Here is a 15,195-nt window from a genome sequence, read left to right on the forward strand (position 1 = left end):
ATCGCAGTCTAGGTCCTATATAAATAGCTTTAATAGGCTTTATAGCGCAATAATAGGCTTTGCAATTTATAAGTATTCTTCTACAAATTATTAGTAGAATTCTATAAAGCTAAGGAACGACTTTACACTAGTAACGGTGGTGGGCTGGACCTAGTTTTAGAGGGCTTTGACCTTATTAGGATCTACCTCTAGGCCTTAGTCTATAAGGATGTACCCCAAGTACTTAGTCTATGTAACGATGTTACAACTTCGCCAAGTATTGATCCAATCCCAGAGCCGGATCGGAGGAAGTACCTGCCGCCCTTCATCAGCCATTCGCCCGAGGTCGGATCCGAATTCGGACCCGACTAGGATAGGTATATATTGAGACACTCCCTGTAGCTAGCTCTATAGACTTTTGATATCCTTTCATACAAGGCCTATAGGTGGCTTGTTGAATCTAGGCTCTTTGTGATCCCACGCACTCCCATATGCCTCTGAGTGATCCTACGACCGAAACAGATCCGACCTGCCTTACCTGCGCCGTTACAGTCTAAGTGACATAGAATTCGCTTTTCTTGATGTCTACTTAGAGTCTTGCTTATTAGAGCCTTTCTAGTACCTTATAGACGTGCTAAATATGTTCTAACATAGACTTAGAGTATATTAAGATGTCGTCTAAATAGGCTATGCAGAAGTTGTTAAGGTACTTAATTAACACATTATTCATGTACTACTAATATGTTGCTAGACTATTGCATAGGCTAAATAGCAATACCTTAGTCTTATACGTTCTATAGTGTAACGGGCTAGGTAGCCCGCTACAGTACAGATAGCGGTGGCTATCTTATGTATCAACTACGCAACGATATCAGCAGCTCTGATATCTTGTGCCAGCCTTTTTGGCGCGGTGGGCGCGTTGTAGTTGCGTGCGCAGTCTAATAGGACTCGACCCGTTACATCCCCTAGCATCACCTAACGTGTGACTATACACTATTGCTATCTAGTGGCGTTCTATAGGGAAGTGATCTTCGTTTAATACAAGACAGTCTTCTACTTTAGCTTACTATTGTAGGAAGGTAGGATCTTTCCTATCGCTTAATTAGCTAATAGTGGATGAGATAAGACGGCTTAGTTGGCCACGTAGAGCCTTGGGGGTGGTGGACAGGAACCTTAGTAATTAGCTTAGAGGTTGTCCTACCGTTGTTGGTGGGGATTTGGTAGTAGGTACGATATTATTTCAGAGCTCTATATTCTCTTAAGTCAACCAGCGGACTTAGTCTAATAGGCTAGCTATCTGTCGCTGGACGTCCTTTATAGAGAGCTCTGGCTCCGAATCGTCTTCGTCTTCTACTTCCCGTGGTGGTGAAGTCTCTAGAGATTCCTAGGCTAGCATCTTGCTAGCTTTCTTCTCTAGAATAGTTTAGTCCTATATTTAAACTAATTTCTAGGGGGATTCCTTAGAACCTCTAGTTCTTATAGGGTTAACTATTAGCGATTGCCTCTAAGGTTAATAGGTTATTAGTAGTCTCTATGTCTCTACCTTAGCGCACTCTACGCGACTTTTTTTAAAGTAATCTACCTCGCGAGGAGCGTAGAAGTTCTAAACCTAAAGGCCTTAGTTAATAGGAGATCTATAGAATCCTGCCTAAAATAAATGTTAGATGTAATCGTGTAAGTACTTAGATTAGTTCTAGATAACTTTAGGGCTTAGACGTGATCTTAAACAAACAGCTGCGATATTGTTTAGAAGCCGTTACTAGCTAGGACGAGACTTTTAATATAATGTAACGGCGCAGGTAAGGCAGGTCGGATCTGTTTCGGTCGTAGGATCACTCAGAGGCATATGGGAGTGCGTGGGATCACAAAGAGCCTAGATTCAACAAGCCACCTATAGGCCTTGTATGAAAGGATATCAAAAGTCTATAGAGCTAGCTACAGGGAGTGTCTCAATATATACCTATCCTAGTCGGGTCCGAATTCGGATCCGACCTCGGGCGAATGGCTGATGAAGGGCGGCAGGTACTTCCTCCGATCCGGCTCTGGGATTGGATCAATACTTGGCGAAGTTGTAACATCGTTACAGGCCAAGGCGAGTCTAGACAGTTGGCGACTTACGATAGCGATAGCGATAGCTCGCCATCAGCCTCAAAATGTGTACACTATGCTATTAGACTTTTGGGTCCGGCTTAAACAAGAACAAGTAACGAGGGGGCTAAAAGTTTCTTGTGAGGCTTTGACCAAAATATTGCCCCATTGTGCTTAGAGTCATCCAAAGTTCCACCAGACCACCACGGATCACCGCACGTATCCAGATACAGAACCTTTGACTGCGCCGCCGTATTCCTCTCGTTAACATCAAACCAGCTACACAGTTGTATGGAGCCGGCATGGGAGATTTCGCAGCACTGTCCGCAAACGGATTGCTACTGGACAGAGACATGGGCAAGGAAATGAGAACATGGGATCTTGCACGATTTATCCAGGCGACATACCCACAGTCGGCTCGATCGCACCTATCGTATCTTCTGCGGTACAGTCGTGGGGGGGGGGGTGGGGGCGCCACGACTCTGGTCCGCGGAGCGTGTCTGCCCTCCCCTGAAGGTCCCGTTGTTTTGGCATGGCATTGCCTGCTCTCACTCCTAGCAGTGATTCGGGTATCGGAGCAACAATTGGAGCGACATGCAGGTATACCAGGGAAGATGCTGACATTGACCTCAGTTGCCAAGCTCATGGGAAGTGGGCCGTGGGGTAGACGATCACGGAGGCGTTGCTTTGGCACGCAGCAGCGACGGTGGCTTCAGTTCCTGACGTTGGTGTCGCCCTAACCCAGCGCCTCGGGTTCGCTGGCAGAACGTTACCAAAGAAAAAAACAAACACTTGTCATGGCACCTAGGTGTACGAGGTCCAGGAGAGGGTCCAGGGTCCAGGAACCAGCAAACAAAGCCATATAGTACAGTGGTATGTGGCGTTTACTTGGGCGCCGTCACTTGGCCGAACATGGGTCGAATCGGCAAGGGCGTTTTGCACTGGAAACGAAGCCGACCAGAAACGCAGGGCCCCACTGACCGAAGGGGCATCAGTCTGTGCATCTGCTCCCTACCATATCGTGAAAATTGGGCGAGCAAGCTGTCGAGGGTGTTTGGCGAGATTATGGCAACATTGAAGAGCGCAAGCACTACTGTGCCGTATCGATGGAATAGGAAGGCATGTGCAGACCCATGGGAATCAGCGTGACGAGCATGGAAGCCCTGCTTTGAGGGTTGGTGGTATAGAGAGTTCCAGGTGTGCGTCTGTACCGTTGAAGGGCCGTCTGACTTGCAGCCACACAAGACACACTTGACCATGAACGGCTTGGGGTGTAGTAGGTTGGGTGCTAGCTGGCCGATGGAGTGGTTTGATTGGTGACTGAAATGATTGACTGGAGTTTTCTTTGGAGACGGCAGTTAATTCTTGCACACTTGTCCGCGACTCAGCGCCACGCGGCGCCGCCTGTGCTACGGCGCAGATTCGGGGAGGGGGTTACTTGACCAGGCGTTGGCAGCCTGGCTGTCGGGGGAGCATGTCATGAGCGGGAGGCGGGAGGGGCCTGGGCGTGTTCTGGGCAAGGGGTGGGCCACGGGCTGTATTGGCTGCTGGTTCGCTGTGACTCGCAAGACGGCGAACTCGTGGAGGGGGCAGGGGCGCCAGGCGGACGCAGATGCAGCGAGAGTCATGGCGATGGGGTGGGCGTGGTTGGCGGGAGGCAGCAGAAACAAGCGATGGTGTTGAGGGAGAGACGGATGGGCTATGTGCGGTGACGACGTCGAGCCGGGGGGGAAAAGCGCCTATTGGCTGGCGAGGGGATCCTGGCCGCCAATCAGGCTCGGGGCTGCAGGGGGGGCCGACAAAGGGACAGGCCGGCTGTGTATCAACTTGTCGCTGTCGCCGTCGTGGCTGTCTGAAAAGACGTCATGTTTTCTTGGGCACATCAACATACATCTACATACATCAACACACATGTACTCCATCCAGACATGCATCTTGTGCAGTCGCTTCTCCGCAGCGCTTGCGGGCGTTGGCGCGCCGTGTCCGTGTCCGTCTGCAATATGTATCCAGCATGGTGGAAACATGTTTGTCGTATCCTCATTTCCCAACGGCGTGCCAGAGACAGTCTGACAAGTGACAGCCCGGGTCGGCGCCACGGCTGGGCGACGCCATCCTAATCACAATCTTATTGCTGTAGTGACCCGCCTGGGCTGGCCTGCTACACTGCATACACCATACACCAGCGCCCAGGCGATCGGCGCGCATCCTACTGCCACTGCTACTACTACATTCCCACAGGGCCGATCCACCGTCGGCTGCCATTCTAGTGCATTTGTCGCGCGTCCCTGCACCCCCCAGCGCCGTGTACCGTACCGTCTGCCGCAGTGCAGCATGTGTGCGTGTGTGTGTACATGTATGTGCCTTGGTGTTGTGTGGCCACGTCGGGGATCCCATGTGCGGACGTGCCATGGACCTCGCACGCTACAGGGAGACTACTCCCCAGACGGCTACGAGCAGTCGAGGTGGAGAGCCATGTGCCTGCCACGAATGAAGAAAGGCCCTGGCTTGACTGCATCTTTTCTCTCCCTCTCCCTCCCTCCCCCCCCCCTCCTCTCTCTACTTAAGCCTATTGCCTACCCCTTCACCACTACCACCACCATCACCACCACCACCACCACGCGTGCCGGCGCTACCAGCCTTCGCGAACCATCGGCCGGTAGCTCGACCACGCCTCAGCTGCCCACCGACCCGACTATCCACGTAGGCCCTCTAGTCGCCCTCTAGCGGGCACTGACCCGACTCTGGATATCCGCCCTTTTATCCCTCGACCAAGGGCGTATATAGCTTCACTCGCTGCCAATTGACTGCGGCCAAGCATTTGCTGCCGTCTTCTCTCGTCACTGCCAAGCCATCACCATCACCACCGCCAGCCCACCATGGTCTACTCACTGCGCTATCGCCGACCCGGCCGCGTCTCGGTCGGCGACCACGTCTCCGCCATCTCTACCGACACCAAGCGGCAGAACATCTGTGAGTCGGTCAAGTCTGGCCGCAGTGCCATGTCCAACGGCATTCCCGAGGCGCTGTCCTTTGACACCATCGTTGCTGGTGGTGCTTGCCCGGTAAGTGCTTCTTTCACCGCCTTCCACCATCACGTCACACGTGCTCCCCACGATGCCCTCCTACCACGCCAGCCTCTGCGCTTCCTTCTAGAAGCGCACGCACTGACTGCTGCCAGCCCTGCACGGTCCGTGATTTCATGAACTTCCTCAAGTACATTGAGCTGTCTGCCGAGAACCTGCAGTTCTTCCTCTGGTACCGCGACTACGCCAAGCGCTTCGAGGCCCTGCCCGAAAGCGAAAAGGTCCTGTCGCCTGAATGGACCGGAGATCCACAGATGCCCGAAAAGACCAGCCCACTGCCCTACAGTGCCGATGCTGCCAGAGCCCTCAAGGGAACTGACTTCGCCATCGAGGGCCGCGTGGTGGAATCCGACAAAGGCAGCAACGACCCCTTCCACACCCCCCCTCGCACTCCCAGCAGCATTGGCAACAGACCAGGCCAGTCGTTTGATTCCAGCTATGAAAGCATGAATGCATCCCGGATTGATCACACCGAGCGTGCTGATGGTGCGTTTGAAAACGCCGGCCTCAAATGGAAACCACGTAAGTATGGCTTTTACTGACGTTCTTTCTTCTTCTCTCTAGGCTCCAAGCGCTCATGCCCCACAGTCTCCGTCCAGCCTTACCGAGAAGAGATCAGCCGCATCATCTCCATCTACATTGCCAACAATGGCCCGCGACAACTAAACCTCTCGTCCAGGGAGACGTCGTCACTGATGCATGCCCTCCAGCACACAACACATCCGTCTGCCTTTGCCGAAGTCATCACATCGGTTGAATGGACGCTTCGCTGTCAGGCACACCCCAACTTCATCCGCTGGACCATTTGCAACGGCAACCGTCCTCGTGTAGTCTTTGCCCGTGGCCTCGGTGTCGCCGGAATCGTCGCCGGGCTCGTTGCTGCCATTATCCTTACCCTCAGCAGCGCCGGGCGTGCATGGCGTGTGCTCTCGTTTATCGGTTTCTTCATTGGCATCTCTACGCTGATTGCCGCGTGGAAGGGCATGTGTGTTGTACTCCATGGCATGCACCATCGACATGTTCGACCATGGGAGCTTTTTACGTCCGACGACGAACCACACGACTTCGACACCAAGGCTGACTCGTTCGCGAGCATGGATTCTCAGGCATCGAGAAACTCTTATGAGGATGAGCCGTGGGTTGCGCGATACGAGAAGCGCAACCTCATCCGCAAGGTCTTTGATCGCGAGGTTTGGATCCAGGAGCCTGCTCTGCGCCAGATTCAAGACACCATCTTCATCCAAGCCATTCTCGGTGCCCTGGTGCTGTCTGGCGTGGCCGTTGGCATCTTTTGCGCCACTCCCAAGGGCAACCTGTTCTAAGCCCATGGTGCCTTTGCAGCGTGCCTTGCACACTCTAGACGATTTACTTGCATCTTTTCTTTTGATACCCAGTTACCATGTCCGGACGGCATGCATTCGTCACCATCTCGGGCTGTGCCTGGGTGGTGAATATTTGTCATTTAACGGACGTTCCTCGCCAGACAATGTACAAAATACCTTTATGTTCCAGGCGGCTGTTGTGTGAGGGGGGACGGAGAAAAAAGGGACTAGCGCATGGTTCAGACTCTGATATAGCCGATATGACAAGACATGTTTAAATGTAATGGCGTGCACGCGAGCGTCTCTGGAACCAGAACGCTAGGCAGCATGATGATTGCAGTAGTGATTGTGGCTGTGCACTGACCAAGCAGATTGCTGTTGTCGTACAGGGCCATGGAGAATGTGGCGAGGCGCATGCAGGATAGACTTGGTGTGTGGCGGTGCTGGGTGCCGTGTTACCGCTTTTCCGGAGCCCGCCGAAGGTTGACATCTTACTCGATTCTAGTCGGGGGTTGCTGAAGTTCGGTATACTCATGTATATTCATGTATACGGCCGGTTGCTGGGCAGCATCGCGGCAAGCGTGTATCCGTTGAAGCTCCATGTCCTATGCATGGTAGGCTATACTGTCTGCCTGGGATGGGGGCCAGAACTGCCATCAGCGTCTCCTGACGTGGGCCGAGTTGCTATTTTTTGATCAGGGTCTTGGTGAAGGAGCCTGCTTGGGAATATTGGGAGGCAAACCCCAACACGCAACCACAACTCTTGCATCCCGCGACCCAGCAATACATACGCAGCGAGGCCGTATCCTCGTCATGCCACGTCTGGCGCGTCGGTCTAGGGCTGTCGGCGCCGTGACGGGCGCGTGAACTGGCGGTGGACGTGGTCGCTGGCGTGCAGCAGCTTGGAGAGGGCTGCCAAGCGAGCGAATAAGCGTGCGCCGGCGGTGGGGTTGCTGCATGGAGAAGGCGCGACCCGCAATTCACACCGGGCTCAATGCGTCACCTAGCATCTCTGGAGCAGCATTCCAACATGTCCGCTGCCGCCCTGCTGTCCGATCTTCTCGTCTCTTCCATGCCCATCGTGCTGCTCGTGAAACCGCCCTAGTCGTTGCTTCTGCGCTCAAAACCAATGCACGTGCTAAGCGCCCGTCTCACCTTGCCCGTCTGACCTCTTCACTCACACTCCCTCTCCATGTCTTACGGATACGACAGCCGCTACTACCAGCGTCCGCGCCATGATTCTTACTACACAACGCCGCGCGATGCAGACATCTACGCATACTCGCGCCACGACAAGTCTCTGGCCGACGAACTGACAGACATGCGCGCCAACAATCCCTACGCCTCTTCCTACCCCTCCTACTCCTCCTACTCCTCCCGCACATCGCCTCCCCGGCCCTCTGCCTCGCACGCATACAGATCACACAGACGGAAGAAGACATGGCCGCCGCCCCCCAGCGTCGAGGACGAGCCCGACGCCCTGGCAAAAGAAACGCCCTCGGTTGCGTCATCGCCACAACAACGGCAGGACGACGGTGAGCCGCCCGTCAACACGCGGGGAGCCGTCGACCAGGAATCCATCCTCGACGAGATCGAGCAGCCAAAGCCTGCACAAGATGCAGCTCCGTCCAATAGCTCTGGCGAGCGCCCGCGGAGGAGCTTCGCAGAGCGTGGATACGCGCCGCACATTAATACCAACGTTCCAGACCCGCCCGTCTTGATTGAAAGAGAAAGGACGCCTTATGGCTATTCGCATTCACAGAAGGAGTCGACCGCTCCTGGGCGGGCCGATTACATACGTTCGCCAGAGGCCATGACCCCCTCCAGCAGTGCTTTCCCGAGACCAGACCCAAGTCGCGATGCTGGAGACACGCACAAAGACTTCAGCGGCAGAGCCTCGAGGCCAAGGCCGAGCGGCAGCCGCCCCAGCTCCTACATAAACTCCTCCCGGCCGTCGGGCAAAGACTACGTTGTGGATTCCGACTCGGAGACCGATAGCATATCCCGCCTCCGAACCGAACGAAAGCCGGCACGATACAGCTTCGTGAAGAGCGATCTACAAAGGGAGGATTTGAGGACGAATTTGCGAGACACACAGACGCGCCCGGAATCGACAAGGCGTGATTCATGGCACCGTCCACCACAACCGCGCAAGGAAGATTCATCCAACTCGTCCAAGGAAAACTCATATGGCCAGTCTCCGCGCTCCTCCAGCTCCTCTTTGAACAACAGCGCACGAAAGCCGAGGCCGGTTCCTGTGGATGCTCCCTATACCAATGGCTCGCGTCCCGTGTCTAGACCAAGCTCGCCGTTGCCATCTCAACTCCCAACGCGGCTCAAGGAGACGCCTCCTGGGACGCGGCCTTCTTCCCGAAGTGGCGGCCGACCCGCTTCTCCGCTGCCTTACTCGGCTTCTTCACCTAGCCATGGTCGCTTTCCCATTTCCGAAGACGACCGGCACTCTACTTTTTCTCCAGCATCTGCCCGCGACAGGTCAAGACCCCCTTCTCGATACGGCAGACACGAAACGATGCCGCTCCCAAAACCTCGCATCGATGTTCAGAGTCCCTCGCCGGCAAGGCCGCCCTCTTCGCACTCTACTTTGCCCTATCCAATGGACGACCAAATGATTGATGTCTCTATGCCACCAGAACAACACTACCAGTTTGACCACTCAGCCGTTGCCTCGCCCAGACAAGATTATATCGAACCTCCCCGACCCTTATCGCCAGTCGCTGTTGGCTCTCCATACATTAGAGATACTCAAGCCCACCCAAGCAGACAGGACAGCATCGAAGATCCCGCGCTTTCCAGGAGAGCAAGATCGAATAGCGTTCGCTCGCAAGATGGTCGCAGGGACAAATCCACGCTGAGGCCTGCTTCACTGGATTTGAAATCACTGCCAGACTGTCCGAGAAGCAAGGCGTCGAGGGAGTATGATGATTGGTACAGTCTCCGGGGGTTCAAAAACTTCAACATTTGTCCAGATTGTTACAAAGGTGTATTCGCCGATACTCGTTTCGCTCTGGAATTCAAGCAGATCTGGCTAAATGATTGGTCTATCAAGCGGGCGTGCGACTTTAGCAACCCGTGGTCGCGCCTTGCTTGGTACCTCATTGTCAAGCAGCGTCGGAAATCACTCGATATTCTCTTCGCCGTCGCAGATATTACCGACACGTACAAGCCGTGCCCTGGCGATCGTGAAAGGGACACCAACGAGGTCAGCTGGTATGGTATCGTTAATCAGCGCGACGGTATGTTTGTGCCCAACTTCGCCATCTGTTCAAGTGACAGGCGACTGGCCGAAGCCTTGTTCCCGAGCATGCGTGGCTACTTTCCCCGGATCACTACTGGCTATTCCAACATACCAAGTAAATATACCTGCAGCTTCCGTACAAGCTCCCGCCGCCACATGAAGTACCTGGAGCTTCTGATGGAGCTTGACGATGAGGCACAGTATTCCGGCCGTCGACCCGACATTGACCGTTTTGTCGACCTTGCGCGTGACTATGCCTTCAAGGGCGAATGCGCAAGAGACAAGGCGTTGTTCCGCAAGCCATGGTACTTTATTCCTCAACTGCCCGAGTTCACCGTGTGTGAGGAATGTTACGATAGATTTGTCTGGCCTGCCATGCAGTCCAAGTCGGTACCCTCTACCATACCTCGTTTGTTCAACAAATCCATCCAGCTAGTCCCTGGCGAGGACCCGGATGCCGGGTCGAGCTGCTGCCTGTGGAGCCCACGGATGCGCAAGGTCTGGGTGCGAAGTGTCGAAGACGAGGACTTTGCATATCTAAAGCGAAAGGCTTTAGAGAGGAAGAAGGCACAAATTGCCAACGTAAGAGATAGAAAGGATATTCTCAGAGGACTGGGTAATGCGGAGCCGGGCGATAGCAAGTATGAATGGGCGAAGCGCGAGTTGGAGGTCTTGGACCGAGAGTGGGCGTCGTTTGAATGAGTGGATGATACTAGATGTCTATGAGTGATGAAGATGGATACATTCGTATTCTGACGTAGTAAGAATGAATTTCATATTGTTAGTCCTAGTATACGATTGACTACTCCTGTGCAGATGCCAAGTGAGGCAATTCAATGCTCTCACAAAACTGCATTATACAAACACATCTTCACAACAACAAGCCATTCCATCACTCTGCTCTACCCAAGTCCACCTACCTACGCCGCCTCAGGGACATCCCACACCGCCGCAAAAGGATCCTCATCCCACCTCGTCACGCGATTATACTCGAGACTCCACCCCATATACTCGGCCACGGCCTCGCCATACACGCTCCCCACAAACGCATACATGGCATCCGTCCCCGCCGACACCCCGCTACTCGAAAAAACATTGCCGTCTGCCACCCACCGCGCCGTCGCTACCCACGTGATGTTCGTCCCGTGCGACGTCGCCCACGCCCAGCTCCGCTTGTTCGTTGTCGCGCGCCGCCCGGATAGCACGCCCGCGCGCGACAGCAACGATGCGCCCGTGCAGATGGAAATTATGTATTTTAGCCTGGGATACGTGGCAGCGATGAAAGCTATCTCGGCGCTCATGTCGCGGCGTGTGCCGCCGCCGCCCGGCACGACGAGCACGTCGATATCTGTCGACGCTTTGGCTGCCGAACGAACTGGCGCCGACGACGACGACGACGTGTCTGTGCAATTCCGCCTCGCGGCCGTGTCGGCAGATGTGTGTTCGCAGAGGTACTGCGAAAACGTGGTCGTGGGCACGATTTCCTGGCCGAATCCGCCGGGTAGCATGGCTGATGTTACGGGCGCCAGGGTGCGGCTTAGCACGGAGAGTTGCGGCGCGGGCGTGCTGTTGCTGTACATCATGAAGAGCGAGTTGAGGAGGTCCATGGGGCCGAAGATGTCGAGGGCTTGGTAGTGCGGGAAGACGAGGAGGCCGTAGTGTGTGGGGAGAGCACTGCTGTTTGTGATGGGGGGCTGGAGGGGGGCGCCGAGGGTTGGCGTGAGGAGGGATATGGCTGTGAGGAGGTGGTATGGCTTGTGGTAGTGCATTTTGGGTGTTAGTTTAGTTAGGAGATGGATGTGATGGATCGTGAGGAAGTTGTGTTGTTAAACAAATCCTGAGGAAATCTCCCCTCTGTTTTTTCTTTCCAGTGCAGAGATAAAAACGAGCACTGTGTGTGTAATGGAAGGGAGAGTTTGGTGAACAGAGTCGCCGAGTCTTCTTTGTTGTACCTTTCCTTTTTAACCATGTCTGACTTGTATATCTTGTACCCGCCATGACAGTGTTGCTCTGGGCTTTGATTCCTCATACTCCATCACCAAGACATGTCCCGCTCCGCTTTGATGGCGCCAAGGTAATCTACGCTGCTCAGGTATATTGATATTAATGTGCTCACGGTGCTGGGACTAGGCGTTGCGGGATCCCAGAGTCGTTGGCGCGCTGACGAAAACATGTCTCATCAAGTGACCTGCATCTAAAATGGGTAGTCAACCGAAATATTACCAATCAAGCATGTGAAAAATGTATGATTTTGCTGCTACGCGCCGTATTGCAGTTTCTTTGCTCGTTCGTCCCGGGGTAGTAAGTCTGGACCGTTGGTTGTGGGGACATGCATCCTCATGTTTGAGAAGGATTGAGACACTTGAGTGAAAAGAGACAAAAAGGCCTCTTTCAAACTCCGCTTGTGGAGCCTTCCTCCTCGTACATGGGCGGCGTCTTCGATTGGCAGGTTGCTGCGAGGTGTTGCCTGCAACGTGGGGGTGTGCGGCTGAGCAAGGCGTAAGATAGATTGGACATGAGGGGGTTGTGGAAATTAACACATATTGCGGGGGAAGAGCGGGCTTGCACGACGGGACTGTATCTAGGCGAGCAAGAGTCGATGGGTAGCCTTTTGGGGGCGAAAAAGTTGCTTGTTTCCTGGTTGGCGGGCGGGTGCCGTGGCCTTGGTCGCCTGTGCCTGTGTATGTGTGTTGCTTGGACAGATTCTCGGCCCCTAGATATAGGCAATGGGGGAGGCTCTATTAGGAAACGCGCGCTATGCGGCCAAGTGATCCTTGTGCGTTGGCTTGAACAGCCGCGCTCAACGAGAATAAGTGGGCTTTGAGCTCATTCTGTATTCTTGGGCTGTAGAACGCAGTCCGTGTGTTCCCTTGCCGTCTGCTAAAATTCTAAACAGATTCCGCTCGTTTGATGGCTAGTATGGATCGATCCAACTTGCAAGATGGTATAGTCTCGCGGTGTGGGCAATGGAATACTGTTTGAGCTGGAGCTGTCGTTGAACAGTACCTGGTTATGTTCAGCCGTACTGGGTAATAGGAGATAATATCTGAGATAGGAAAAAGAATTGTGTTCCGCAGTTCGAACTACCATGGCAAGCTGCGTTACTCCCCGCCATGGTCGTTTGGATCAAGCTTGAGTCCGCAATCTCCAAAAGAGGACGTCATGTCGAAAAGCGCGATGTAGATGAGTTGGCATGGTCAAAATAATTCCAGCCGTGGGCACAAGGTAATAGGCTCGAGATGGGTACCAGTACTGCCTGGTCCATGTTGTCATGATCCAAGTCATGTGAGCGCCGGACGGGGATGGCGCGCCAAGACCTCGGGGTTTCGCGCCTATGACGCACGCAAGTCGCGTGGTGCCAAGCTGAAATCTTGCATAGCAACTGCATCTCTCAGTCGACGCCAAATCCCATCTTTTGCATCTGCTCTCGCTTCGATGCATGTGAAAGCTTGCTGGAACACTTCTACCGCAGCAAGGTAGCATATAACGGCCCACGATGCCCTCACGACGGCCGGCCATCGAGGCGCGCAGGTCAACGCTCCACTATGAGACATTTCCCACGATCCCGCCCAGGACCCGCGGCCGACCACCCTCGACTTCGCCATCGCGCCTCAATCGCGACCTCTCGCACGACGGCCACGACAACCATGAGTCGCCGCTGCCCACGAAGCAGCTGATCGTGCTGGCGGTCATAGCTCTGGCCGAGCAGACGGCTCTCAACTCGATAAGCCCATACTTGCCCGAGATGACCAAGTCGTTTCCTGAAGTCAAAGAAGGACAGGGAGGGTTGTACGTTGGTCTGATCGCGTCATCGTTTGCGCTTGCGCAGTTCACCACAAACTTCTTCTGGGGCTGGCTGTCGGATAAGATTGGGCGGAAGCCCGTCATCATCATGGGCACCTTCTTGACCCTATGCTGTTTTCTGCTGTTTGGCTTCTGCACCAAGCTGTGGCATGCTATCGTCGTGCAGGCACTCATGGGCTTCGTCAACGGCAACTCGGGCGTTGTGTCGACGTGCCTGGGAGAGATTACGGATCGGAGCAACCAGTCGCGTGCCTTCACCTACCTGCCTGTTGTCTATGGTATCGGCGGTATCACCGGACCCATTGTGGGAGGGCTGCTGGTTCTCTACAAGAATCCCTTCTCACACAGCGAGGCAAATCCGTACCCGTACCTCCTACCCAACCTCTTTTCCGCCCTCGTTCTCGGCGTCGACCTGGTCGTGTGCATGGTATTCTTGGAGGAAAGCCTGGAAGAGGCCAAACACCTGCCTCCGTTGGGAAAGAGACTGGGCAACTTGTTCGCTTGGATATGGCAGTTTACAAGCTCGTCACGACCGACGTACGTGCGGCGCCTACTCGGCCAGCAGCAAAAGCACGATTCACGGCAAATGGATGGTATAAATGAAGAGGATGAGGACGAGGACGAGGACGATGTATCGGACGCCTCTGGCGAGTCTGCACCCGCGCTCTTCCCGCACAACGGCGAAGAGCTGACACGAAAAGAAATATTGAACCGGGATACGGTCCTGCTTCTCGTAACCTACTTCATCTTCCAACTGGCCAACATTTCGTACAACTCGCTGTATCCCATCTTCGCCGAGGAGCAGCCCCCTACGGGACGTGGGTTGAAGCCAGAGGCGGTCGGCTTGTCACTGTCGTTTGCAGGCGCTATTACCATAGTGTTCCAGGTGGGTATATTTGGACGATTGCGGGGCAAGCTTGGCAACAAGATGGCGTACCGTGTTAGCTTGGGGCTGTTCATTGCGGCATTTGGGCTCATGCCGTGGGTGGGTTACAAGGAAAGCAAACCATACAAAGGCATTGGCTCGGGGGCTGGGTGGTTGTGGTTCGAGCTTGGTGTCGTGTTAGTGATCAAGACAGTTGCCGGTGTCGGTGGCTTGACAGCGGCGCTTCTTATGGTAAGTGACTCAGTCCAGACAGACTCATGTCCGTCTCCGAGATACTAATCATGTGCAGATTACCAACTCAGCCCCCAACCACAACGTACTAGGAACACTCAACGGGCTTGCACAGACGCTCTCTGCTGCCGGGCGAGCAGCAGGTCCCTTCGTGTCGGGGTCGCTTTTCACAGCGGCTACCAAGCTGAAACCCAAGGGCGAGGCTTTGCCTTTTGGCATCTTTGCTGGGGTTTCGCTGGTTGGATTTGCGCTGAGTTTCGGCATCCGTGGAGAAGGGCTGGAAGCTGAGGGATGGAACGAAGAGGATGAAGACGAAGAGGAAGATGAAGAGGAGGAGATTGGTGGGGACGCAGATGAGGGCACCGGCTTGATACGAAAATGAGGGACACGTGGGGCATCTGTACTATAGCATGATTGCATGGCTTCGGCGGTCACTGAAGCTGCATGATGAGCGCGGCGTTGTATGGGTGGTTATAGACGTGAGCTGATATGCAACTTGGACGCCAAGAGTGCGGTTGAACATGTACTCCGGTGTGGGCTTGAATG

General features: G+C 54.4%; 4 protein-coding genes across 4 annotated transcripts; 3 read left to right on the forward strand and 1 right to left on the reverse strand.

The window, feature by feature from the left end:
- Positions 1 to 4,644: 4,644 nt before the first annotated feature.
- Positions 4,645 to 6,472, forward strand: SETTUDRAFT_182301 (uncharacterized protein; the record flags this gene model as incomplete). The annotated part of the gene is made up of 3 exons (XM_008023283.1): positions 4,645 to 5,129; positions 5,246 to 5,672; positions 5,715 to 6,472. Exons 1-3 carry the CDS (start codon positions 4,944 to 4,946, stop codon positions 6,470 to 6,472), a joined length of 1,371 nt encoding a protein of 456 aa, XP_008021474.1. The 5' UTR covers positions 4,645 to 4,943.
- Positions 6,473 to 7,793: 1,321 nt separating this feature from the next.
- SETTUDRAFT_101274 (uncharacterized protein) lies at positions 7,794 to 10,430 on the forward strand (the record flags this gene model as incomplete). Its single annotated transcript, XM_008023284.1, has 2 exons — positions 7,794 to 8,425; positions 8,966 to 10,430. The coding sequence occupies 2 exons, from the start codon at positions 7,794 to 7,796 to the stop codon at positions 10,428 to 10,430; spliced, it is 2,097 nt and encodes a 698-aa protein (XP_008021475.1).
- Positions 10,431 to 10,640: 210 nt separating this feature from the next.
- Positions 10,641 to 11,497, reverse strand: SETTUDRAFT_144717 (uncharacterized protein; the record flags this gene model as incomplete). Its single annotated transcript, XM_008023285.1, has 1 exon — positions 10,641 to 11,497. One exon carries the CDS (start codon positions 11,495 to 11,497, stop codon positions 10,649 to 10,651), a length of 849 nt encoding a protein of 282 aa, XP_008021476.1. The 3' UTR covers positions 10,641 to 10,648.
- Positions 11,498 to 13,215: 1,718 nt separating this feature from the next.
- Positions 13,216 to 15,117, forward strand: SETTUDRAFT_124957 (uncharacterized protein). The gene is made up of 2 exons (XM_008023286.1): positions 13,216 to 14,649; positions 14,708 to 15,117. Exons 1-2 carry the CDS (start codon positions 13,225 to 13,227, stop codon positions 15,029 to 15,031), a joined length of 1,749 nt encoding a protein of 582 aa, XP_008021477.1. The 5' UTR covers positions 13,216 to 13,224; the 3' UTR covers positions 15,032 to 15,117.
- Positions 15,118 to 15,195: the final 78 nt, after the last annotated feature.

The sequence above is a fragment of the Exserohilum turcica genome, assembly GCF_000359705.1.
Source record: "Exserohilum turcica Et28A unplaced genomic scaffold SETTUscaffold_10, whole genome shotgun sequence".
Taxonomy (NCBI): Eukaryota; Fungi; Ascomycota; class Dothideomycetes; order Pleosporales; family Pleosporaceae; genus Exserohilum; species Exserohilum turcicum.

What these genes read in the sequence shown, in the direction of transcription:
- SETTUDRAFT_124957 (XM_008023286.1), top strand. Translation starts at nt 13,225, where the DNA reads ATGCCCTCACGACGGCCGGCCATCGAGGCGCGCAGGTCAACGCTCCAC. An exon ending in TGACAGCGGCGCTTCTTATG is followed by an intron (nt 14,650 to 14,707) that starts GTAAGTGACTCA and finishes AATCATGTGCAG; the next exon opens with ATTACCAACTCAGCCCCCAA.